Genomic DNA, 27,409 nt, shown 5'->3' with positions numbered 1-27,409 from the left:
TGGAGAGAGAGAGAGAGAGAGAGAGAGAGAGAGAGAGAGAGAGACACCCTACAGTACTGCATTCAATATTTCAACGAAGGTCACTCATATAGTGCAGTGAGCACTGTCAGGGTAATACATGTAACGAAGCGCTGTGAGGAGTTAGTTTCTAGACGTTTGTTGACATCCCGTGTTTAGCTGCTGCTTCTTCTTCTGCCGCTAATTTAAAGGCCACCTGCTGGGCTGGAGTGGTAAATGGACTGATTCTTATATAGCGCTTTTCTACTCATCTGAGCACTCAAAGCGCTTTACACAACTTGTGCATTCACATTCACATTCACCTATTCGCACAAGCACATCTTTCTAAGACCCACACATTCATACTCCGATGGATGCATCGGAGAGCAATTTGGGGTTAGTACTAGGGGAAGCCAGGAATCGAAACACCAACCTTCCGATCAGTAGATGACCTGCTCTACCACCTGAGCTACAGTCCCCCATGTGGACCATGACGGTTTTAAGGCCTGGATATTTTCTTAAGAAAATCCCCGTGACATTTAAAAATCTGAACATCATCTGAACACCATACTCTTTTGTAAAATCTCTTCAAACATTAACTGAACACTACCTCTCTGAAAACTTTGTTTGCAAAACTTGTGCATAAGATTTAAAAAATTGACAATTTATATTTGCATTTAAAGTTATGAAATATGATTCATTAAACATGTTTGGTTGTTACAGTAAAAAATAACTTTCTACTCAGATTTTATGTTTTTTATTATTATTATTAATAATAATAATAATAATAATAATGGATTGCATTTATATAGCGCTTTTTCAGGACCCCTCAAAGGAACCCCTTTTTTTTCTTAGATCAATTGTGTTAATACAGTATGTCAAAATGAAAACATAACTGTAAATTCAGACACGTGAGGTTGTGCTGAAAAGAATGATACCAAACAAGCCAAAATAAATAGTTTTTAAGGTGAAATATAGAGAGAAAATCAAAAGTAGTTAAAAATGGCCAATTATACACTGGACCCCAGAGGGTTAAACTTTTTTTTTTTTTAAAGTAACGCAATAGTTACTTTTCAAGTAATTAATTACTTTTAGAATCTTGTAACTTAGTTACTAACTCAGTTACTTTTTTGAAGAAGTAACTAGTAACTATAATTACTTTTTCAAAGTAACTTGCCCAACACTGCTCAGAGGTGATTGCTAACTGGGCCCTGGTGGCAAACGAGGCTAATCAAAAACAGCTGTGTCCTGAGGAGAGAGAAGAGTGAGAGAGACAGAGGGGGTAGGAGTGGCAAGAGAGGAGGAGGTGGAGAGAGCGGGCAAACACCCCACCCACACACTCCCAAAGCCTCACAGGATGTAACATCCCCCCCCCTTATATTCAAGCTCTACCAAAACAACAAAAACACTTCATTGTGAGCTGCATGAGAGTGCATCAGCTACGATATTGTCAGTGGTGTGTGGTTGCACATCCGGTTCAGAAAAACGAGGGGATTGTGATCTGTGAACACGGTCACCGGCGAAGAGTTAAAGCTTCCTTCCTAGGGGCTACAACTAGGTTGTGCCAAGCCGTTTTCTACTAGGTACTCAACTTCCTTTTTCATCACCTCATGTTTGGCGACGGGGCAGCGGTATGCATGCTGCTTGATTGGGGCTGCGTCGTCAATGTCATGCTCACAAACATTGGTGCGGGAGGGCACATCACTAAAGAGAGACTGATAGGAGTGCAACAAGTCAAGTACATCCCTACACTGAGACGGAGGAAGATGAGACAGGTGGGTCTCGTCCTTGGCTAAAAAAAAAAAAAAAAGAATTTGACAACCGCCCACATTGCTGTCCCTCGGAAAGGGTACCCAGATCATCAACGCCCTTGACTTCTACACTTAGCAGGGAAGCAGGGACTGAACCAGGGACAGTGATCCCAGCGGTGTCTGCCTGTTCTGTCATGCTGGTTTCTGTGGTGCGGTATGGTTTCAGCATGTTAACATGGCATAGGCGAGTCTTCCTCCTGCGTTCTGGGGTGTTGAGAAAAATAGTTGGTGTCAGACGCTTTCTTCACTATTACATAGGGGCCTGATAAATGAGCCATGAGGGCAGAATTAGGCGCGCGCAGCAACACAAGCAACAGGCTGAAATTGTCTTTCCACTGCCTTCTGATCAAACCGTCTCTTCATATTGGCCTGGGATACACAGAGAGCCTCTTTTGCTAACAAAGCAGCCCATTGCCACCTGTCCTTGCATGTTTTCACAAACTCCACCACATTAGTTTTAGGCATGCAACCGCTGAGAAAACTCTCCTTCAGCACTTTTAGTGGACCCCGCACATCATGGCCAAACAACAGGGTAGCTGGGCTGAACCCCAAAGACTCCTGCTTCACATCACGTATAGCGAACAATACAAAAGTGACACCTTCATCACAGCTTTTTGGTTACACATTATGGTTAAATGGTAAATAAATGATAAATGGCCTGTATTTGTATAGTGCTTTACTAGTCCCTAAGGACCCCAAAATGCTTTACACATTCAGTCATCCACCCATTCACACACTGGTGATGGCAAGCTACATTGTAGCCACAGCCGCCCTGGGGCACACTGACAGAGGCGAGGCTGCCGGACACTGGTGCCACTGGGCCCTCTGACCACCACCAGTAAGCAACGGGTGAAGTGTCTTGCCCAAGGACACAACGTCCGAGACTGTCAGAGCCGGGCTCGAACCGACAACCTTCCGATTACAAGACAAACTGCCAACTCTTGAGCCATGATTGCCCAACAAGAACTGATTCCCTGCCCGCGTCTTTGGTAAGGGGCCAACACAGTCTACCTGGACATGCTCAAATGGTTCACCGACAGCAGGGATAAGACGTTGAGGGGCGGGGGGCACCACCTTGTTCGGTTTACCCACAAGCTGGCAAATGTGACAGGTGTTACAAAACTGCACTACATGTGCTTTCATTGCCGGCCAAAAGAAATGCTGCAGTATACGGTCATATGTTTTAGTGACACCCAAATGACCTGACCATGGTCTAACTGTAGCACATGCTGCCGCAGACTTGTCGGAACCGCTATCTGCCACACTGTACTCCAGTCTTCTCCAGGCCTTTGGGTCCATTTGCGCATCAATAAACCTTCCCAAATGAAAAATGTCTGCTTCTTGATCCCCTCACCCCCATCATCCTGAGCTGCACTTGACTAATGAAGGGTCCTCTTTACTAGCCTCCACAAGTGCTTGCCAAGTGAGCAGAAAAGGAGCTTCAGACTCAGAAGCTGGCTCAACCACACTTTGAGCCGACTCTAAGGCTCCATTATCTCTTTCATCAGTACAGGGCATCACATCCTTCTCTAGAATAGAGGCAATCACTGATCCTGACAAATCAACCCCCCCACCTTGTTGCTGGGCACGAGAACAAGTAAGAACATTCACAGGGAACACATCTGGGTGCTGCTGGCTCAGGGCATCTAAAACAGGCTCTACAACAGGATTGTTGGTCACCTCAGGGGTAGGATAAACTTTCCCACCCGCTATGTCATTTACCATTATAAAATCCAGCCCATTAATTGGAAAACAAGGCTGCACAGCCACTGAAAAAAACCCGCCAGCTCACTTTGTACCCAAATACAATGAAGGGGAGCAGGCACAAAACTCATCCCAACACCTCTTACGATGATGCTAGCATCACAGTCAGACTTCTCATCAAATTCAAGCACACTAGCTAGTATGAGGGACTGTGAGCCACCAGTATCACGCAGAATGAGCACTTCACGCTCGTCCCCGGGCTTACCAGACAGCGAAACTGTCCCCTTAAAAATGAAAGGCTTAAAACATTTATCTGGGGTCTCAGGGGAGGGGGGCCTACTGACAGGAGGCATGGTTTTAATCAGCCCCACCCCTTTTGGTTTACGTGAAGTTGAGACTGATTGTTTCCGTTTATAAGCTTCACAATCTGCGATCAAGTGGCCAGACTTAAAACAGAAAAACACTTTCGGTCTGCCTTGGGACGAGACACAAGTACCTCACTCTTCGGGTACTGCACAGCTGGCACCTCGCTAGCCTTCACTGGGGCATCGCATCGGTCATACCTACTGACACTGGTTTTATGGACAAGCACGAACTCTTCAGCCAGCGTTGCATCCTCCTTTGGCGAGGAAACCTTATGTTCATTAATATATATTGCAATGCGCTCAGCAATGCAGTTCTTAAATTCCTCTATGAGCATTAGTTCACATATCGAAGCCAGGTCAGTAGCTTTGCAGGCCACACACCACCGATCGAAAAGGACACTTTTTTCCCTGGCAAAATCCAGATAGGACTGACCCTGTCCCCTTTTCAACCTCCAGAAACGCTGCCTATAAGCTTCTGGGACCAGTTCATAAGCCAGCAGGATAGCCCTTTTCAGCTTGTCATAGTCCAGGCTGTCCTCAGCTGACAACGAGGAACAAACTTCATGAGCCTTACCTGCCAGCCTACATTGTAGCAAAATGGCCTTGGCCAGTGCAAGGCTGTGGCTATTCGCTCAAATGACTCGAAGTAACTGTCAACCTCAGTGTCGCGGAACACCGGAACCAGACGACTGTTTTTCCCCACGTCAAACGGTGCGTCTGCCTGCCGAATGGAGGCAGTCGCAGGAAGGGAAGCCTGCTGGAGTACCAAATGTCGCAACTTGACAGTTGTCTCCGCCTCCACCTTTTTCAATTCAACCTCCCTGGCTCTGGCAAGCCCTGCCTCTAAACGCTTAAGTTCCAACTCCTTCTTCAGCTGGACCTCCCTCTCCTGATCCTCCCTTTCCAACTGGACAAATCCCCACCCAGGATTACTCCAAAAACAAAAAAGGCAAAATAAAAAATGAGTGCCTGAAGAAGGAGCTTATGCTCAGCTACACACACTCCCCTATGCTAACTGGAGAGAGCGTAGCAGATACAATACAACTAATCAAACGACTGGCAAACAACACACCAAAACTTATTAAACTTACTAATCGCTGTACCTTCCATTCATATCCTGGACGAGCCCCCACATTGTTACGTCCCCACGAAGAGGTCTAGCCGTTACCATTACTAACAAGAAAATGCGATGCGGTCACGTTACTATTTTTCAACAAATAGACGGTTGAAGCTGTGTTTAGTTTACCGCACCTTATATCAGTTGGACGGAAGTAGCTGTAAGTAATCTGGGCGCTACAGCTTTAAGCAGCTGCGCGCGCTCCCGCGGACAGCAATCACTTTCTGAGCAGAGTGAAGTTGACCCCTCACCCACTTGAAACGTAAAGGCAAATAGGCGGAGCGGTTAGTGCTACGTTTGTGCAAATTTGTGCAGGTAAAATTATCGTTTGTGCTGCTATGGTTTTTCAGATATTAAACTTTATTTTATAGGTCATTCAAAGGTCACCATCCCCCCAGACTGCTCCAAAGCAGACCAAAGTGGTCTACTTTTTTAGTGCTACGTTTGTGCAGATTTGTGCAGGTAAAATTATTGTTTGTGCTGCCACGGTTTCTGAAATATTAAGTTATATTTTTGGCTGATGACGTCACCATCCCCCCAGACTCTTCCAAATCAGACCAAAATGGTCTCCTTTTGTAGTGCTACGTTTGTGCAGATTTGTGCAAGTAAAATTAGCGTTTGTGCTGCTACGGTTCCTTGAGATATTAAACTTTATTTTATAGGTCACTCTCAAAGGTCATCATCCCTCAAGACTGCCTCGAAAAGGACCAAAATGGTCTACTTTTTTAGTGCTACGTTTGTGCTGATTTGTGCAGGTAAAATTATCATTTGTGCTGCCACGGTTTCTGAGATGTGCTGTTATGGTATGAAAATGTTTTTTTCAAATGACTTTTCGCTTTGTATGTTCATTTGTTCAATAAATTTCTGTTAAAATAAACTTTTCTTAATGTATTTAATCAGCTAAATTTGTAGAGTGTAGTTTTTTTTTTGTTTTTTTTTACTTCAATTTCTTTACTTCAATCACTTTTCATTCCTAAAACTATGATGCAAATGCTTGAGGATTTATTGTTTTTAGAGTGGATTAAAAAAAAACCCTATATTTGGCAGAAAAAAGTATTATTTGGCATGACTATTTCTGAAGGATTCTTACAACAGTGTGTTAAATCTGATTTCTGAACAAGGTAAGCTTACATTTAAAGGTTTTAGTTATGGAGTTAATACATGATATGGCTGGATCAAAGTGATTTTTTTTCAATGTTAAACATTTTCAAAAATACAGCAATTACAAATGTGCAAATCCAAGAAAACTTTTAAAAAAGAAATTATGTTTCTAAAGCACTTTAAAAACATCTGGTACACTGGACCTAAGTGCTGTACAGTACATGTTAATGGGTTAAACACTCAGACTCAAGTCAATAAAACTCACAAATTAAATAGCTCCATCTTAAAAACAAGAATTCGACAAAATATGAAAGTGTAGATTCGTGGAGAACTTGGGGAGGGGTTTCTCCTTGCTTAATATATAGGTCAGAAGTCATCTTTTGCTCCATCCTAAACATAGTGTGTTTTTTTTTTTTTTTGTGGTTTTTTAAAATTTATTTAGATGGTTCGAAAGCCATCTGTAGACAAGGTTTCCATTTTTCCAATTCTTTGCAATTCAAAAGAGGCCATAGTCCAAAATGGCAAAATAGCCACTCCAGCTGCCCCAGTCTGGAAAGAGCTGAGTCAGCAGCTAGAAAACAAGATGTCAGCAAAGGCCCTGTACACTTTTGTGAAGCTAAATAGACACATCTGGTCAGCTTTGGAAATCACTGATCAGGAAAGTAATAGTGAAGGAGAGTTAGATTCACGTTGCATTTCTCCTGGACAAGAAAACTGTCAAGCTTTTGAACTTGAAGTACCTTTTGAGGACTGGGTTAAATTTATTCCTGAAAAGGTTAAATACAATGACAAGTTTTCTCCTTCTCAAAAAAGGGAATACACAATTTTGAAGCCTGGCACTTGGACTCATATCATCAATGACCTTGTATGGAAGAAAATCTAAAATACATGTACACTTGTGTTCCGAAGAGCAAAGGTCCATCCAGCTGTCACCAATAATTATCTGGACATTAGAGGCAACTGTAAGGAGTGTCATGGCCAGTTAGAAATGTCATGTGACAGACAGCCAGCAATTAATAGTCCAATGGTTTCATGAGAAATACAGATCTCTCCCTGCACACTGGCCACTCCAAGCGGTTCATGTCTGGAAACCTGCGTGAACAGATCGCTAAAGAGCTGTGTGAGGGCAGAATGGAACCAGCTGTATGGAGTTCAGCGAAGGCAGCAGATTTGATGGCTGTTGGAGATCCTGAGCCAAGCCACCTTCCAAATTTGGCCACTCTGCGAAAGGTCAAACAAGAGAGAAAAGACTTGGAATTAGGAGATAAGGACCCCATTGCATCTCTGCAATTATTAAAATATAGTGTTCCTCACAGTGGTAGCATCCGAGATATTGGACTGGACAAGTTTTTCTGTCACTACTGGAGTCAAACACAGATGCATGTTTATAAGACATTGTCAAAAAAATCTCCCCCAACTGTGTGTTTTGATGCAACCGGTTTAGTTGTGAAAAAACTGCTGAGACCAAATGTCAAATCTGGCCTTATCTTCCTTTATCAAGGTATCCTGACGGGAAAAAATTGCCCCGGTGTCCCAGTGGTGCAAATGCTATCAGAGAAACATGTTTTTTTTGGGGGTTTTTTTGCCTGTCCCGTTTGGCTCTTTTGCCATCAGAATTGTTGTCTAAAGGCAAAGAAAGATGCCCAACGGATTTACTTTACCAAATTGACCATCCCAGCCTTGCCGTAATGGTCCATTTGATTCACCTTTTATTGTTTATTTTATTTTCACTTACTGAATACGGGACAGACTTGACTGGGGGAAAGAAGGGGAGAAAGAAAGAGGGAAAGAGAAACAGCTGAGAAGAGGGACTGGGGAGAAGGGCAAAAGACAAAAACCAACAGAATGAGCAGAAAAAAAAAAAGAAAAAAAATGCATATATCAATCACCTGGATCACCTGCTGAGAAAGAAAAAAGGAAACATGAAGAGAAACATGATTTTAATGCCATCGCAAACTGGTTGACAGAATGGATTCATGTAGGTGTACCTGTACCAAAGGAAGCTGTGAGTGACTTTCGTCTGGCAATTCTGGGAGCTCTGGTCAAGGTTTTCACTCCTCATCCTGATCTGAAGTCCTACCTTAATGAATGCTTTCATGTCCTTCTTGGAACCCAGTCTGCCAAACTCCTCCCTTGTTTTGTCAGGGTTGATGTTGCGCCCTGAAAGCCCAAATTGCTCAAGACTCCATCATCATTCCAGATGAACAGACCGAGGAAAGTGAGAGAGTGGATTCGGTGGATGAGATCCAGACTGACCTACGACAATGGGTAACAGAAATATGTGAGGAGAGCAGGTCACTTGCTGCAGCAAACGGGGATAGAGATAATATTCACTTTCTCTTTGAGATTATTCCTCATATAATAAGAGTGGCAAGTTACTTGCCAGTTAGAAAGAGTGGCAAGTTACTGGACAGGAATAATGGTCCCTCTCTTCCAAAGCACCAGCATCACAGCAAGGTCAGCCACTGTTGAAGCTGAGTTCAAAAACATAAAACATGGCCTTTTCAGACATGAAAACTTGCCTGTTCGAGTCGATCGCTTAATTGCTCGTCATCTTTCCTTCATCAAGGGAAATATGCGGATTTGTTCTGCAAAAGAAAAGACCAAAGATGAGGCAACAGTGGGATCACTGGAAGTCACAGATGCCAATTCTGGATCCATGACAACTCACAGTGCAGAAGACAAAATAAAAAATGGATGCTCACCTGTTTGTGGGATCTGATGCTGCCACAAACATTCCTCCAGCTGATGAAGATGCAGCTGAGAACTGGAGGGGCCTAGCTGTTCCACCCAAAAAAAGGAAGAGGACTTCCTACCTCTCTCCATGTACCGAATGGCTCCATGCAGATGAATCTTTTTGGGCCAAAAGAGTGAAGGTGGGATTATTAAAAAATGGAAACCTTCATCAGCCTATTAGATTAGAGGAATCAACAATCTCTGTGCTCAGTACCTGTGCATTTGATGCATTTTTTTCAGTGCTTATGTTGTGCCTTCTGTGACAGCTCCACATTTTAAAATGCTGTTCTGAAAGACAGTGAAAACCCAGTCTTGCATCTGGTGAAAGCCATTGCCACAGATGGTGTGACCCATCAAACATACAGGAGGGCAGAGCTGCTTAGTGCAATGTTCGAAGCTGACCAGTTGAGGTCTGGTGCGATCCAAATCGATGCTCAGTGCAATATCTCCGCTGTAATTGCTAAGACAGTGAGGAACATATTAAGTGTTTATTTTACAAAACGCTGCTCTTCACAGCACTGCTACCTCAGCAAAGGAATGACAAGGGAAGTGCCATTTGTTTCTCCTGCCATCTCTGTCCTCATAGAGTCTGCTATAGTTCATCTTGGCACTGCTGTGGAAGCAGGAGCGTGGCCTACCTGAGTCTACCTGCCTCAGGCCACTCTCCAATCCATCTCTGTGTCCATCAGAATTCAAAACAGAAGACAGCACCACAGCAAATGAGCTCTGTGCAGGGACAGTTACTCACAGTTATACTGTTATACACAGTATAATGAGTGTTGCCTGCATTTTTCTGTTTTATTTGGTTCATTACAGTTGCATGTGTTCAATATGGCTAGTGTGTGTTATCTGTAAGTTCAGTTTTGCATATAAAGTTAAAGTTCAAAAGTAAAAATCTTTTAACGCTCTTTTCTTTGTCAGTCTGATGTATATTTGCTTTTACACACCCATTCATCTTCACCTGTAGCCTCTTGAAAGTAACCGTTCCATTTTTCTGTCAATAATTTTTCTGTATTTGTTTTGTGTTGACCTCATGGCTTAGGTCAGGGGTCAGCATTCTTTTCAGTTCAGTTTTTTTCCCTGCTGCTACAAAACATGTCTAGAGCCTAAAAAAAAGAAAGCGCTTATAAATATCTAGAAAATTAGTTGTTGTATCGTGAAAGCTAGGGCTGTGCAATATGACCAAAATCTCATCGTTCCGATAACGTTTTAACCGATGCATGAAACGATAAATTTTTAGACATAAGTTGTTTTCTTTGTGAGTATTTATTACACGGCGTGCTGCAGGGAAAAGCCTGTTCTAACGTTTGAGTCTAAGGTTTATTTTTTAGCATCTGGCGGCTCTTTTTTACTTCTCATCCGTAAATAATCTGCTCTTTCACGTCATTCAGTTTATTTTGAAAAGTCTCAACAGGATCTTGAGCTTTATTGTGAAAGGTTTATGTGGAATATAAACAAGCGGACATGCGATGGTTTTACCGTCGTTGTTGCTAACAACAACGCATAAAAACAGGCGCTTGTCCGTCCGTAGTGTGGTTATATTAAATATAAGAGAAAGAGAGAACTTTAAGAAATTAATATAGCCACTACAGTGACCATCAAAACGATGAAAAAATATTGCCGTAAAGAGTTTATTTTGCGACACCACGAAACAAACGATAGCGTAAAATGAAACGATAGACGTTTTTATATCGTCATCCGATATATGTGGTTATATCGAACAGCCCTAGTGAAAGCTATGGAAATGTAAATGAAAATGTTTATCTTTAGATTTTAGAAGAAAATGAGTCATCTAACCTTTACAACGGGAAAAGTATTTGTTAAAATGAAGCCAGCTAAGTGAGTCCTTTCCATAAAAATTGAAAATTAGGAAAGATGGGAAACCAACCTGAGATTTACAGTAAATAGTTTTGAAGCTAAGAAACATTAAATCACTTTTAAAAGCCTTGTACATTCTGTGAATAGTCAATGCAGATATTTCATAAAAAACAAACTGCTAACAGAACCCTTTCTTGTTGTCTTTATAATAAAACAGAACTTACTTGGTCTTAGTGGAGGGGCCAGAGAGCCACATGTGGCTTTAGAGCCGCAGGTTGAAGATCCCTGGCCGAGGTGCTGTGGAATATTCAATTTTCTACATGTAGGTGACAACCTATGAAACCAAGCACTTAATTTTTTCTGAGACAGCTACAATAATAATAATGAACATATATAATTCAAAATGGAATCATAGAGACAAACTGGGTACGTGAAAAAATAATAATTTAGGTATACATGAATCACTTCACATGTAACTCACAGTTTTCCACAGAAAAAAATAAAAACTTTAGCCTACCATGTGTACGTTTCTGCACTGGTAACAAAAGAAATGTCAACCTTTCCACTGACTAAATTGGTTTACTAAAAAAAATAATAATAAAACTTAATATGCAGCAGGCCTAAAAGAAGTGGACAGTCTTCTATAAAAGTGGTCCACTCCACAGCTGCTGAAACTCGCTGCCACAGACACTGTTGTTAAACAGCATAGGCTGTAAGAATTAAAATCGTTATATCTCAGAAACCGTAGCAGCACAAACACTAATTTTACCTGCACAAATCTACACAAACGTAGCACTAACCACTCCGCCTATTTGCCTTTATGTTTCAAGTGGGTGGGGGGGGGTCAGCTTCACTCTGCTCACTTTCTGGCCGACGATCACTTTTTGACACAACACCTGGAGCTAAGGGGGCAAAACAATCGCATGAGTGCTGCTGTTTGACTGAGGAACAATAAAGTAGTCGTGGTAAGCCAAGATGATACTTCATGATAAACAATATATACGCTGTGTTTTTTCCTGAATAGTTTCGTCACGTTTACTGTCTAAGGACAGCGCTAGCAAGCACTCTCTGCTTATGACCAAAAAATAAAAAAAACTAAACAGAAACAGCCCATTGGTGTTGGTGGAAAAATTCACCATGTCGACCAATCAAAAATGATATGGTAATATTACATTTGGTTGTTTAGGAAGAGGGGGAAGTTTAGGAGTGACCGCGAGAGAGAGAGAGAGAGAGAGTTTTGAAATGTGAGAGATTTGTGACGTTTAGCGTGTTTGGAGTGTGTAGTTAATGTGTTGTCTTGTGTAGTTAGTGTGTAGTGTTGTGGATAGTTTTGTGTTGTGTGTCAGAACAATGAGGTGACTGCTGAATGAAAACAGGATGAGTGATACACCTGCTGCTGTCAGACCTGCAGGTATCAGGCTGTGATGTTCTCCTTTATAGTGGACAGGAATATTTGGAGTGGCACAAATAATTTGTGTGGCATCTTATTGAATGCAGAACAGCTGATTGTTATGTAAATAGTTTGAAATGGTTATTTAAAAAAATCAAGGTAAAAGGTAAATGGCTGCAAATAACTTTGTTTGCAAAACCTGTGCATAGGATTTTAAAATTGACAATTTATATTTACATTTAAAGTTATGAAATATGATTCATTAAACATGTTTGTGGTTGTTACAGTAAAAAATATAACTTTTTCTTCTCGGATTTTATGTTTTTTGTCTGATTTTAGATCAATTGTGTTAATACAGTATGTCAAAATGAAAACATAACTGCAAATTCAGACACGTGAGGTTGTGCTGAAAAGAATGTTACCAAACAAGGCAAAGTAAATAGTTTTTATTGTGAAATGTAGAGGAAACATCAAAAGTAGTTAAAAATGGCCAATTAAACTAAAGTAACAAAATAGTTTCTTTTCAAGTAATTAATTACTTTTAGAATCTTGTAACTCAGTTACTAACTCAGTTACTTTTTTTGAAGAAGTAACTAGTAACTATAATTAATTACTTTTTAAACGTAACTTGCCCAACACTGGTTTTAGAAAATGCTTCTGAAATTTGATTTTGGTCATTTTGCCATTTTGCCCAATCATGTGTCAGCTAAAGGTCTACATCAGCAAAAGACCAGCTGATCTCCAAGAAGCATAAAGTTAAAGATGAAACACTAAGAAGCAGCAAGCATGGGCGAACAATAGAAGTGATTTTTTGCAATAGAAATATTTAGTTTAAAACTTTAGTGTAAAACCATATTTTTTTTTATCATCATAGTAATATGAAGGAAATGCCCCAATGTTTTGCTAATATATTGTAAAACTACACGCAGTATAATCCAGCTATGTCAGCATCTTTTGTCTAATACTGAAAAGTATTTTTGTTCTCTTAATGTTGTGATTTTTTTCACTTTTGTTCTCATTTTCTTTTAAATAAAGGAACGAAAGTTTTATAATATTTATCTGTATTATATGTCTTGATAAAATATTGCATTTACTAATTTCTATATTTTATGTTTTAATTAAGCATTGTGAATGACATATAGAATCTGAGTCTTTAAAGTTAACATATTTCCATGTTTCCAAACTCAGAGCTATACCTGTTCAGAACATACTACATTAAAGTACTAAGATTTAACAACTTCCAATATAGTTGAACCTACACTTCAGACTAGACCTGAGACCAAATGATTGGATAAATGGTTAGACGAACCCTGTAGGAAAATTCTTTGTCCAACTTCGTTCCAGGTTTTACAAATTATATGCGCAGCCCAGCAGGGGACATCTTCAACCCAGATCACTACAGCGTGAACCAGGACATGACCCAGCCCCTGTGCAACTACTTCATTGCCTCATCACACAACACTTACCTGATGGGTGATCAGTTAATGTCACAGTCCAGGGTGGATATGTATGCCTGGGTGCTGCAGTCTGGCTGTCGCTGTGTGGAAGGTTAGCATGGACTCATACATACACTCACAGTACACAGGTACAACTTAAATAGTGTCATACTCTTAAAGGCAGGCAGTGGTCCCAATTTTTGCATTGCCTTGTTTGTTTAATTCAACAGTTTACAGAATCTGACTCAGACAACACTGTAACACCAATAATGTAACAAGCTGTGTTCTTAATTTAGCCTGAGTATTGCACTGTCTTGACCTTTACAGCTGGGGCATTGTGTTGACACACCCCTCAAAGCTCCAGACCAGCAAACTACCAAAACTAATGCTTTTATTGGAGTGGTTACACTTGCTGTGTATTACGTGTCAGAGACTTTGGGTTTTTGTAGTTTTTTTTTGTTTTTTTTTTAGTTAGTCATTAGTCATCTGGGTCAGCTCTGTTAATAAAAGGTTACTGATACAGTCTTCTTAGTTATATAAGATTATATAAGTGTGTAGTGTAAACTCACATTCAGGGTGCTGTGTGTGAACTTGCCTGCAGGCTTCACTTATCTTAGTTTTGTCATATAAACGAATAAATGGTAATTGGGGAACACGTTGTCTTTTAAACTCTATCCCATCATTGTCTTGCTTTTGTAAGTTTTGCACATTTCAGTGCCAGCTTTGTCTCTTCTTTGCTGTCCACAGTTGATTGTTGGGACGGTCAGGACGGTGAGCCCATTGTCCATCATGGCTACACCCTAACCTCCAAGATCCTCTTCAGAGATGTCATTGAGACAATCAACAAGTACGCCTTTGTCAAGAATGAGTATGTTTGCTCTCATTCATGCTTCCATAGTTATCCTTTTTAACTGACTTGCACTGACGACTGGGTTGTGCCAGTGAAAAAATTGCCAAATCTTCTCTGCTAATGCCAAACACCTTCTGCTGCTATTGACTCTTGTTTTGAGAGTCTGGTACCTCAGGTTCTGATTATCTGGAGACTGTTTGGTACCTTATTAGCAGCACCTGTTAGCATGGACCCTGCTAAAGCAGTCAGATGGTGCATGTCATGTTCAATTGATCTGGATAGGGCCTGTGCTATACAGCAACTTCAAACTGGTGTTCTGCAAAACCAACTTGCAACATGATGTGGAGCGACCCCTATTACCATCTCCACATTGAAGGCTAAGTTCCATACAATGATGGATTTCAAAGACAGACCATGAAGTTGGCAACGCAAGAGGATGAAAGCACAAACAGAGTTTCCTCATCAGTACTCGTGCTCTCTACCCTGACAATCTGGAACAGACTGCACAAAGCCTTTTCAGTCCGATAGAGAGGCCTGCCATGACTGCCCTTCTCCATCGGGGCCTGATTGCACTGGTGCTGGCAATGTGTACATTTGAACCTGGAGATGTGGAGGAACCTTATGCTCAGCAATGAGTCCAGATTCTGGCTATGGCAGTTGGACTGTAGAGTTAAGTAGAAGACGTGGAGACTGCTATGCTGATTGCTGCACTGATAGTGTAACAGCTTTTGCAACATAAAAACAAAGCCACACCTCTTGGCATGTAACACCCCCACCCATTAAGAACCAAACTTGGGGTTTGGTGACATATGTAAATAGCACCGCAGAGTGTGTTTCAAAGTTTTCCGAACCTTTTTTGTGACGAGAACATAGTTCTGAATAATCAGTGACCAACGCATAGGACGCTGGTTGTGATTATATATCCTAGAGAGGAAAACCAAAGGGTGGTGATCTGTGAACTCTGACTTGACTCTATATAAACTTCAAAATGTTGCAACGCCCACAACAAAGCAAGTGTCTCCTTTTAAATGGTAGAATACCTGAGCTGATGTTCATCAAACTTGCGAGAGAAGTAACTCGCAGGATGGTCAATGCCCTGGGTATCCTCCTGGAGAAGCACTTCTCCTGCCCCAACTGCGCTGGCATCTATTTCCAGTTTGAATGGGAAAGAGAAGTTAGGAGTAGACAAGACAGGAGTGCAACAAAGTAGGCCTTTAAGGCTTTCAAAAGCTTGTTGGCAACCCTCAGATCAAACAAAAGGCTCTGAGGGACTGATTAAGTCAGTGAGAGGGGCAACAACAGAGGAAAGAGTTTTACAAAATCGCCAGTAATATCCTGTTATCCCAACGAAACAGCGCAGTTCCCTCCTAGTGGTTGGTTGGGGAACTCCTTAATTGCAGAGACTTTGGCATCTGCAGGGCACACATTTTGTAGACCAACCTGCTGGCCAAGGTAGAGGACACTGCCTCTAGCTAAGTTGCACTTGGCAAGGTTCAAAGCGAGGGATGCATTTTCTAGGCTAGTGAAGACTTCTTTCAACGTAGCCGTGGGGGTTTCCCAGTCACTACTATACACAACTATATCATCTAGGTATGCTCTACAATTGGGGATGTTTCCCAAAACTTTGTTGACCAGTCTCTGAAAGGTTGCAGGAGCATTACAAAAGGCATAACTGTGTACTGCAGGAAGTGGTCAGGAGTTACAAAAGCTGGAGGAGTTTACCTTTCGAAAGTCAGTGCAGAATCTTGGAGTTCCATCTGACTTTGTGTCTAAGAGACATGGTGAACTCCAAGAGCTGGAGCTTGGCACTGCAAAGCCATTCTGAAGAATATACTCAACTTCCTGTTTTATGATTTCCCTCTTTGCTGGGCTAACCCAATAAGCGCGCTGTTTGATTGGTGTAGGTTTAGTCAGCAACGCGTTTTATAACAGTGGTTTGAGATGGGACGTCATTGAACAGAGATGGGAATCCCAACATGATTGTTATGATATCATTGCTCTGTTCATCAGGAAGGTGGGACAGGTATTGTGATAGTGTTGACAATATCAGGGAATTGCCTAGTCGAGCACTTTGAGGCTCAGCACCCCGTAACACCAACCCTTCTTCATCTTGAGTAGCGTCCACCTTGGAAACGGAAGCCATTGGGAATGTAGCCACTTGTTCTTGGGCCACCTTTTTGTGAAGGTTCACAAGAGCTGTACAGCTTCATCATGTTGACGTGACACATTCTAGTAGGACGTCTAGGTTTGGGGTCTGAATAATGTCGTTGGTCTTGCTGAGGTTTTTCTCTACAACATAAGGACCAGACAATTTAACAGGAAGAGCTGAGCCAGGATAAGGCAGGAGAAGGAGCACTTTGTCACCTGGCTGGAATAAACGGTCGACTGCCCTCTGCTCAAAGTGTCTCTTCATCTTTGCTTGTGAAGCGGCTAGTGCATTCCTTGTTAGGTTAAAGAGGGCTTATTCCCTGTCATTTAGTGTTCTGACATACTCCAGAAGGCTCTTGGTGTTGTCAACCGGATTAGCCAGCCTCTCTTTAAAAACCTTTAAAGGACCCCTCATCTCACGCCCAAACCCCAGTTCACCAGGACTTTGGTGCCTAGAAAAGCGCTATGTTAATGCAATCCATTATTATTATCATTATTCAAAGTCTAATGAAACCTCTCTGGTGCCCCCTGACTCTCAGGATGGTAAGGACTAGAGGTTATGTGTTCGATGCCTAATGTTTCAAGGGCTTGGTCGAATACTCTCGACTTAAAGTTGGTGCCTTGGTCTGTTTGCACAACCATTGGTGAGATTCTTTTCAACATTTGGTCTGCCAGAGGTTTGACAACAATCTGAGCTGTAATCCTCTGTAGTGGGATTGCCTCAGAAACCTAGGTGAAACGCACATAACCGTCAACAGAAACTGGTTTCCAGTTTTAGATTTAGGTAAAGGCCCCACACAGTCAACAATCACTTTTTGAAATGGCTCCTCTACTACTGGGATAGGACAAAGGGGAGCTGGAGGAATTATTTCAGTTGGCTTGGCAGTTATTTGGCATACATGGCAGTGTTGAACAACATCCGATTTCAGTCCTGGCCGGAAAAAATGTTTCAAATGGAGATATGGAGATGAGACTCTGCAAACAGTGGCCCATATTTCCACAGTCCGGGACCAAATGTTACTCTCCAAGATGACAATATTTGGCTCCGCAGAGCGGGGTTTATTAGACACTACCTTCAGAGTTTGGAAGTGGAGAGGATGGAATGGCCTGCCTCCAGTTCTGCTAATACATAACAGAACCATACTGGCTAACTCACAACAAATGCTGGTTGAATAAAGTGATGCTATCCCATGGCAGTGGGTGACCCAGCTGGTGACCAGTATGAGGAGAAACTGCCAGGCTCTTATGGTTGTCTATGGTTCTTCCACATGCTACCAATATGTCTTGTTTCTTCAGACTTCAGTCATCCAATCCAGGAAACGACACCAAACAAGTCAATAGCAGAAGAAGCTGTCTGGCACTGATGGAGAAGATTTGGCAAGTTTTTCATGGGCGCAACCCACATACTCAACTTTGCTGCTCAACCCACCCACTGCTAAATCCACTTTCCTTGCAAATGTAGCACCAATGAAGGGGAAATAAACAGGCTTTCCAGTGGTGTAAGGTTTATTGCCAACAAGAACTGTTATAACTAAGAAACAAATTGTGAAATCAAGAAACAATGTGAAATCACATTGTTGTCCAGAATGTTTTTTGCTTTACTCTCAGTATTGAACTATAATGTATTAGACTTCCAGTTTATCTCCTATCAATTAGCATACAGACTTCTGCTGTTAAAATTGATGAATAATTTGTTGTACATTTTTGTGGTGTGATTACTGTTCATCACTGTAGTAGCACCAGTTGTTGCTGATGTTGAAGAAATTCTTCTCTGGGCCTGTATCCTCCCATAAAGAATGTTATGGTCCATGTATAAAAATGTTCTCAGTTCCTCCACCAGGCCCAGAGTGGCTTTCTGCTGCAGTGTGACCGTAGTGATCTCCTCTGTCAACTCTGTGGCTTTTTAATACCATCACCTTACTGCGCTCTTGTAGTGTTACCCTGGAAACCTGCCAGCTAGTTTGCCAACTAGTATCCTGCTTACAAAATATTGCAAGGACTAATAATTTAAACTAAGTAGTGTTAAAATGGGGTTGGTATTAGTCCACCAGCTGTAATCCAAAATTAAACCTCAGTAACACAACAAATACTCCAAACCGGATACAGAGAGTAGTGTAAACAAAAACAAACAGGCATCGTCAAACAGTGAACAACACTGTTACACAGCCATGTATGTGCCAATGCTTTGCCATTACTGTAATTTACAGTATTCTTCCACCTGTACTGACGGTAAAATCAAGAAAACTCAAAGTGTGAAAAGTGTGAAATAATTAAGCTGTGCTGTAACAACCAGCTGACACAGCCCTCTTTCTCCAACCTGTGTGATTGTCTGCTAGCTACCCAGTGATCCTGTCTATAGAGAACCACTGCAGTGTTCCCCAGCAAAAGAAGATGGCTCAGTACCTGATTGAGATCCTGGGGGACAAGCTGGATGTCTCCAACATCAAAGCTGATGAATCTGGGCAGCTGCCATCCCCAGAAGCACTCAGGGGCAAGATCCTTGTGAAGGTAAAATCCCAATATGGATGTTTGAAAGTGACAGATTTTCTTCGGTGTGAGGAAGCAGTCCTCCGGCAATTATCTCATCTTACTGCTTTTATTATCCAGAGTCTGAAACTCACAGAGTAACTTCAAAGGTATATGATATAATGGGGTGATCAAAGTAGTGAGACAGAAGCAGAGAGTGACATATGAAGCCAATAGAAAGAAAACAAAAATCACTTTGGACTGTGTGTGTGTGTGTGTGTGTGTGTGTGTGTGTGTGAACACTAGATGGTAGCTGGATTATTATCTGGGTGTTTTTGTTATTGTACAAAAATATCTTAAGTGCAGACTCTGCAGATAACTGGTTGCAGGTGCACTTCTGGGTCATGAGCTACATTCAGATCTCTGAAAGCTCTGAGGGATGAAATGTTGATAGAGATGTGTTTCCCTCATTTATTATCAGATTAAATGTAATTTATGACAGCTGAGATGGATTGCGGCGCCCTTACAACCCTTAATAGAGTAGATACACAGAAACTGCAGTAGCCTTCAGAGCCAGCTTTTTCTTCAGCAGTGGAGTCTTGTGTGATGCATACAGGCCATACTTATTTTTTTCTTTGAGACAAATGTACCTGCTGATTCCAGGTCTTTCTGTAGCTGTCCACAAGTGCTCCTCTGATTATTCACTCCTCTGTCTGAATCTTGCAGGGGGCATGTGGTCGTGGCGGGTTTATAGTGAAATTATGTTTTTTCCTCTTCTTCTGGATTATTGCCCCAACAGTTTTCACTGGAACCTGGAACAGTTTAGAAATTATTATCAGTATGTTTTGCAAAAATAAGGTTGTAAAGATCTTGAGAGAGCTCACTGGTTTTACCCATCATGAGATGTTTCTTGTTAGACACCTGGTTAATGAGCCCCTTTAGAAATAGTTCAATACTTATTTCATATATACACCAAAACAAAACAGTATACAGTATATACTGCATGCTTCGATCTGGAGCATGTATCAGAGGGAGCGGCAGGAACAGGTTGTGACCATGGTGTGATGGTTTGCAGAGCTGATGTCTGTTCGTTTCTCGACTCTTTATTTGTACTGAATGAATTTGGCAGCAGTGATTTTTTTTTTTCTGCTGTCCTCACTGTCCTCTATAGTCTGTCCTTGTCCTGTTTGGTGGCTGATCCAAACCATACAGTGATGGATGAGCAAAGAACTGACTGTGTTACTGCAGAGCACAAATGTTTCAACAGCTTCTAAGACTGGTTGAACTTCCTGAGCTGGCAGAGGAAGTGGATGCTCTGCCAGGCCTTTTCTGATGATTGTGTCTCTATTGGGGGACCACTTCAGATCCTGGGAGACCGTGGATCCCAGACACCTGGAGGTTTCCATAGCAGACACTGTGCTGCTGTGCATGGAGAGGGGTTCCTCCTGAAGGCCACGGTCATTCCTACAGTTCTGAGCGTATTCATCTCGAGGTTACTCTGACTGCACCACAGAGCCACACTCACTGCCGTCCTAGATGAGTCTAAATGCTGTCATGTGATCTGCAAACTGTACTGTGTACAGGGAGAAGAGCAGAGGAGAGAGGACACACCCCTGGGGCGGATTGGTAAACCTGCAGTGAAACTCACTGAGGTCGTCCCACTGTGGTGGGATGGTCATGTCCCGGAGAGCGCTCTACACTGACGCAGCTGAAAACCAATTTTTCTGCTTTTCAGACAAAAACCAAATTTTGGGGCAGTCCTTTTCAGAACACGTACTCCACCTGTCTGAAGTTATTTAGGTTAATTAATTAATTAATTAGGTTATTTTAATGTTACTTTAACTTACTTTGAATTAGGCACGTTTTAGCCACAATATGCAATTAACCTCCAACCCAGTGCTCTACATTAAAACCACCATCGATGTGTATACTACATTGACATGCACATTGTGATCATACTATATGGTGAATATCTCTTCTGTGTTAGAATATAAGAATCTCGTGTGATTTATTTTGTCCACTCTGACAGGGAAAGAAACTTCCTCCCAACATAGACGAGAATGCAGAGGAGGGAGATGTGTCTGACGAGGACAGTGCTGATGAAATGGAGGATGACTGTAAGCTGATCAATGGGGATGTATGTACCTATCTGGTATCTATTTGTTCAGTCTAGCAAAACAATTTGCGTCCTTTTGTCCAGCTGATGAAATGTGAGGTATGCTTGTATTTCTTGTTGCTAATGCTTCATGTCCCTCTCCCATTTTGCACTGGTTCCTTAATGATATCCAGATTCTGATCTGACTATATGTATAATTCATATTATTATGCAGAGTCTTACTCCCACATCTGAAATGTGTTACATCACTAACATGAATTATGTAATGTTATGTGTCGCTGCATCTTTGCTCCTTGTTTGAAATATGGGTTTCTGCATGATGGGTTTTTTCCCCCCGTCTGCTCAGACCTGGTTATCGTTATCAAAGTATTCTTACAAATGACATAATGCCTGTCAACCTCAATGAACACTCATAATATAATCCTGTCGTTACCTCCTAAGACCTGAACTCTTTCATGGCATGCATTTTTAATTTATCTTTGCTTGGAAACAAAGAATTACCAGATTTTTTTTTTTTTTTTACCTGATTTTTGTTTCTAAGAACAATGAGAGCCACATATGAGGATATTTGTTTAAAATTTCGATAGAACAGTAGCAGTATAATGTCCTCGAAAGTGGCTATCAGGCCCTTGTAGAGCAAAATTTAGTATTTTGGTCTAAATAACCCAAAATGTGATGTCCACATATGTGGACGCCAGGTCCTAGGAGGTTAAAGACAGTATATAAGAATGACATTTTACACCACATCTGGAATGGGTTATATCACTGACACAGTTGTGCTCTGTGTTATGTAACATGATGAAACCTGACCTTTGGACGGCCTCTGGAGGAATGCTGCTGTGCTTTCGCTTCTTGTTCTTTCTAATCAGACAAGTAAGGCCATGATTCTCTGCAAACAGTATTTCTTATAACTCAGCAGTATAATGCATCATAAAACAGTGTAATGATTTCACAATCTTTAATCCAAGGCATAATGTGGTCTATATGATTAGAAGTATAAGGTGGCATAAGATAGTATAATAATCTCACAACTCTAGGATGTTGATTTAATCAGTTAAGTAGCAGCCTGGGTTGTTAACAAGTTTCAGCATGTGCTGATGGAATTAACAGCAGGTTAGTTTCATTAGAGGAGCAACAATGAGACCACCCTCTAAACAGGAATGGATGCACAGGTGGAGGCCACTCACATTCGTTCTCTTCGTCTGTTCTGAACGTTTTTCACTACCTTTGCATTTGGCTAGGGTCAGTATCAATACTGGTAACATGAGGCAGTACCTGGACCGTACAGAGGTAGCACAGGTAGTCCGACTCCTCCAAGATAGAACTTCAGCATGTGCCATTCCCAGAAGTTTTCCTTTATCTGCCAGCACAGTCTCAAGACCATGGAGGAGATTCCAGGAGACAGGCAGCTACTCGAGGCACTTGGACAGGGTCCTTAACCCTCAGCAGGAGCAGAATCTGCTCCTTTATGCAAGGAGTCACAGGATCAGCACTCCAAGAGCTACAAACTGACTCCAGCAAGCTGCTGGTGGGAATGTCTCTGACAACACACCGTCCTCTAGTGCGCCCTGTGCTCACTGCTCGGCACTGTGGAAAATGATTGGCATTGTCTTGTGGTGGCAGGTCCACTGCTGGTGTCCTGTGCTTTGTACATGTGACAGATATGAAAGGGTCTGGAGAAGCTGTGGAGAACATTATGCTGCCTGTGACATCATTCAGCATGATCAGTTTGATAGTGGGTCAGTGGTGGTCTGGGGAGGCATATCCAATGGAGGGGCCCACAGACCTGTATAGGCTGGGCAACGACACCCTGCTTGTCACTAAGATGAAATCCTGGGACCTGTTAGACCCTACATTGGTGCAGTGGCCCCGGGTGCATGAACATCCTCGTGTGTTGAGAGTATGCAGACAGTTCCTGGTGGACGAAGGAATTGAATGGGCGTTTAACAGCCAGCATGTTCGGCTGACCTAAATTCAGTAGAACACCAGAACTGTTTTCAAAGTGAGCAGTGTTAATGATACTGATGTGTTACTGTGTTACCAATATTACTGATACCATGATGCTTAAAGGTTGTGACAGGGAAGAAAATGATACATAAAAACAAGAGCGCAAACAGCAACAAAAAGTGACCTTAAAAATATCATCCCAGACCTGTGTACTTTGAGGTCCTCTGGGAAAGTGTCACAAAATAAATTAATGTCCACATTACATATTCTGTAATTCATTACAGATGATATAAATCTATCTCAATAAGACAGTTTTAGAGTTGCTGACTTTTTCACCTGTTGTGTCACAGCTGAAATGAATCTGTTTAACTCCTCCTCCAGATGTCAGCTGACAGAAACCAAATAGAGAACATGGCCAAGAAGAAGCTTGACAACTTGATGAAGGAATCCAAGATCCGAGACAGAGAGGATCCAGACAGCTTTACCATCACAGCCCTCCCTCCTGCTGGGAAGACCATGGATAAAACTGGCAGTAAGGTAAACACAGAGAGCAAATATTTTGTCTCAGTATCCATTTCAACCACCCACAGAGGGCGCCATAGGGGTCGGGTGAAGTTTGTGCTTGGTGGCGGCCAAAGGCAGAGGCCCCGGCAGACTGATGACTAGCTTCCAAGTCTAGCGACTGGGACATGGAACGTCACCTCTCTGGTGGGGAAAGAGACTGAGCCTGAACCAAGCTGTTTGTGAGGTTGAGACGTAACGCCTAGATATTGGCTTGGGTTCTGGAACCAGCATTGTGGAGAGGGGCTGGACTCTGTCCCAGTCTGGGTTTGCCCTCGATGAGAGGCAGCGACTGGGGTGGGATACCAAGATTGGAGTTTTTGCCAGTGTCCAATAAGGTTCGCTCGCTGCGCTTTTGGGTCAGGGAACGGGTACTGACTGTTCTCTGTACTTATGTGCAGAATAACCGGCTTTCTTGGAGTCCCTGGGTGGGGGTGCTCGAGGGTGCTCCACATGAAGACTCTGTTGTCCTACTCAAATATTTTAGCTCTCACATGAGTGGGGCACAATTGGGGGAACGCCCTTCTTGGCAATCCAAACTGTTCATAACGAACACCATGCTTGAACATAAGAGTGTACATAAGTCCTCGTGGCACCAGGACACCTTAGGTCACAGGACCACAGGACCTCCTTAATCCCATTGACATGTCTTCTTTAGAGAAACAGACTCATCCATCACTGGGGGCGAAGTCACTGAGGCAGTTGAACAACTTCATCAGGTGGCCTCCAGTTTTCACTGGTGTGGTTCACAGCTGAGTGTGAAGCGATGGGAAGAGAATCATCACCTCCAAGTCGCAGGCCATGGTCCTAAACCAGAAAAGGGTGGTTTAAGTATCTTGGGGTCTTGTGAGTGAGGGTGAGTGGGACATTGACAGACAGATTGGGGCTGCAGTGGCAGTGATGTAGTCGTTGCACTCGTCTGTTCTGGTGAAAAGAGAGCTGAGTGTAAAAGCAAAGCTCTCGATTTACTGGTCAATCCAAAGGGTGACTGGCCCCTCCCTTAGAGAGAGGGTGAGGAGGTATGCTGTCCGGGAGGGGCTCAGACTAGAGCCGCTCCACAACGAAAGGAGCCAGTTGAGGTGGTTTGGGCATCTGACAAGGATGCGTGCTGGGCACCATCCCACCAGGAGAAGCCCGGGGCAGACCCAGGACACACTGGAAAGATTATATTCAATGCAATTTTATTTATACAGCGCCAAATTACAACAGGAGTCACCTCAAGACTCTTTATACTGTAAGGTAAACCCCTTACAATAATACAGAGAAAACACCAACGATCATGTGACTCATATGCACTAAAAACAAGTTATTTAGTGCATATGGGACAATAATCTGTGTATGAATTGCACTCAAATTTTCAAAATCTATTGAATTTATGGACCCACAGACCAGTGAGTACAACAAAAAAGTGCATACACCAAACAACTAATAATTTCACTGTGTCTCATGTTTTCTGCTGATCTGGAAGTCCAAATGAGACGAGTAGGAAGAGTACAACGTCGAACCGTGTAACACCTTCCAATAGGGTTGAAACTTTGTGGGAAACAAATTCCGAGGCAAGAGAACAATAATTTCATGTTTGTTAAAATAAGAAGGCTAAATCAAAATGATCTCCAAGTATAAAGTCATGATTGACATTAAGTTTGATTACACATAGCTTTTATTTTTCTGCGTTTCCTGTAGTTTGCGTGTGAAGTTGGGCACCACTGTGGGAGAAATCAGTGCTCTCCGACTTCACTGGCATATATGTAATAATTCATGTTTTCTTCCTTTAGAATCTTTGAGATGCACCTAAATTATCTCTCCATATCTATCGTGAGCCACAGTTTTGATGGATTTTTTTCATCTCTTTAAAGTTGAGATTGTGTTCCACATTTAAGTATTTGCCTTCCAGTATGAGGTGGAAATGTAGCTAGTGATACCTTTATTTTCTTTATTTCTTTAAAACATACATTACTCCTCTCTTGTCAGGGTAAACGTAAGGATGCGATGGACACAGCAGATGAGGCTTTTCCAAGCAGCAACAAGCGCTCAGGCCGCTCCTTCATAGAGAGCTTCTCTAAACGCAAGGTAAACTCTCCTGTTGTCTCATTCAGTTTTCTGCTTCTGTGAGGACGACAAACACTGACACTGTAGAACTGACCTGTTGACACAGAGTTTGCATTATTATGAGTTATTGCTTGGTTCAGGTGAAGACAGCATATTTAAGCATATTTAAATATAAGCACACTAATTAAGAGAGTTGCTTTTTGTTAGTTAAAGTAGGATTCAATTAATCTATTAATGTCATCTTTATGTATTTGATATTGACTAGACTGCCACTCTTACAAAAGATGGTTAACCTGCATTCATTTATTTGCATCCTTTGTTGTGATGACTAAAAGACTTCTTTAAAATTAAGTTTGTCTGTTATTATACATTTAATCAAAAGCGTCCATGATGGTTTAAAATGTCATTTTCTTGTCTTTTCAAAATGAAAGAAAAACTTTGAACAGTCTCGTGTGCTTCCTCACTCCTCACAGAAAAAGGCATCCAAGCTGAAGAAGGTCTCAAGCTTTGAAGACACAGACACAGACCAAGAAAGCACAAGTAGTGCTTCACGTGCCCCGCTGCATCACAACAAGTATGACACACCAACGCACCAGTGTTTCATTCAGACACACAAGTCTCCATGCAGAAAGGTTAACAAAGAAGTGCTGTCAGTAAAAAGTTCAGACGGAACTTTTGAGTCTGTTATATATTCAGATCATATTTATTTTGTAACTGTGGGTATTGTGGAAAAATCTGATTATCAGACAAATCTGAAACTTACCAAATGTGGCAGCTTTCAAAGGGTCTGAACATTTTCAGAATGCTTCACTGTGCTGATCACATACAGGCATACCCACTGCAACGCAGCAGTGCCGCCAGTCTCTAGTCTCATCAGGTTATTTTGACGAATGCTAAATCACCAGAAATATAAGCTTCATGTGAAACCATTGTGAGACTTTGCCTCACCCTGTCATGTGACCTATTGAGATCACCTGACGCAAGGTGTGAGTGGGCGTTAAGGCGTCTGGGAAGGATTTCAAAACTGGATTATAGATGGCAGACAGTTGGTGTCATAAGCTGTTCAAGGATGGTCATCCACAGTGGACATAGATGCTTCTTTCACTCCTCTTTCAGTCTTCTCTGTCCAAAATGTGAACATTGGATTCCTTTGACCTTTAGATGCAGATGGACAGCTGAGTTTTGTCCTGTTGAGGTGGCTCTTCTGTGTTGTGCTATGTGTTTATAGAGTAGCTGTTTGGTTTCTCCAGTGTAGAGGTCTGAGCACTCCTCGCTGCACAGCACACACTGTGTTGTTTACTTTGTGTTTGGGAGTTTTGTCTTTGGGATGAACCAGTTTGTGTCTGAGTGTGTGGCTGTTTGTCATTGTTCTGTGTGTCGTACTGTTTCTCCCTAGTTGCTTCTTTCCCACCACTGTACTAATTTGATGAAAACCCAATTAAGCCCAATGTTTTAAGAGCTTTCTTTACATGTGTGTGTTCCTTTTATTTCCCTTCTAGCTCTTTCTGACTGAGGGAACAGTTTTTCCTCTATGTTCAGGGTTCTGATGATTTTGTGTTCCAGAGGTTGGTGGGAGTCAAAGAGTTAGGTACTGGTCTCTGCGTGTTTGCTTCCAGTTAAAAAAAATAATTGAATCGTCTGATTATGTAGACGAGAGGTTATTTTGTTGAGAAGATCAAACACTTTATAAGGAAAAGTCCTGAAAATCTGTAATGCTGTACCACCATTTTCCTGCTCCTGCATATGAGCTGAAATCAGCTGATTGTAGTGTAAGTGTGCAGAAGCAAAAGCCACTCA

The 27,409-nt window shown here is 42.0% G+C and overlaps 1 protein-coding gene across 6 annotated transcripts in view; it reads left to right on the top strand.

Annotated features, from left to right (window-relative positions):
* The window catches only part of plch2a (phospholipase C, eta 2a), a 148,015-nt gene that overhangs the window by 102,738 nt on the left and 17,868 nt on the right, over positions 1-27,409 (top strand). For all 6 annotated transcript variants that reach the window (XM_005745862.1, XM_013914072.1, XM_013914073.1 and 3 more), the window contains exons 7-13: positions 13,384-13,587; positions 14,223-14,343; positions 18,810-18,981; positions 20,969-21,076; positions 23,384-23,539; positions 25,535-25,633; positions 26,086-26,186. In XM_005745862.1, coding sequence (XP_005745919.1) covers positions 13,384-13,587; positions 14,223-14,343; positions 18,810-18,981; positions 20,969-21,076; positions 23,384-23,539; positions 25,535-25,633; positions 26,086-26,186 — 961 coding nt within the window. The remainder of the gene's footprint in view (positions 1-13,383; positions 13,588-14,222; positions 14,344-18,809; positions 18,982-20,968; positions 21,077-23,383; positions 23,540-25,534; positions 25,634-26,085; positions 26,187-27,409) is intronic.

This window comes from Pundamilia nyererei, unplaced genomic scaffold (assembly GCF_000239375.1).
Source record: "Pundamilia nyererei isolate P.nyererei 1_Seehausen unplaced genomic scaffold, PunNye1.0 scaffold00169, whole genome shotgun sequence".
NCBI classification, from domain to species: Eukaryota; Metazoa; Chordata; class Actinopteri; order Cichliformes; family Cichlidae; genus Pundamilia; species Pundamilia nyererei.
This window is presented reverse-complemented; position numbering and strand designations above follow the sequence as displayed.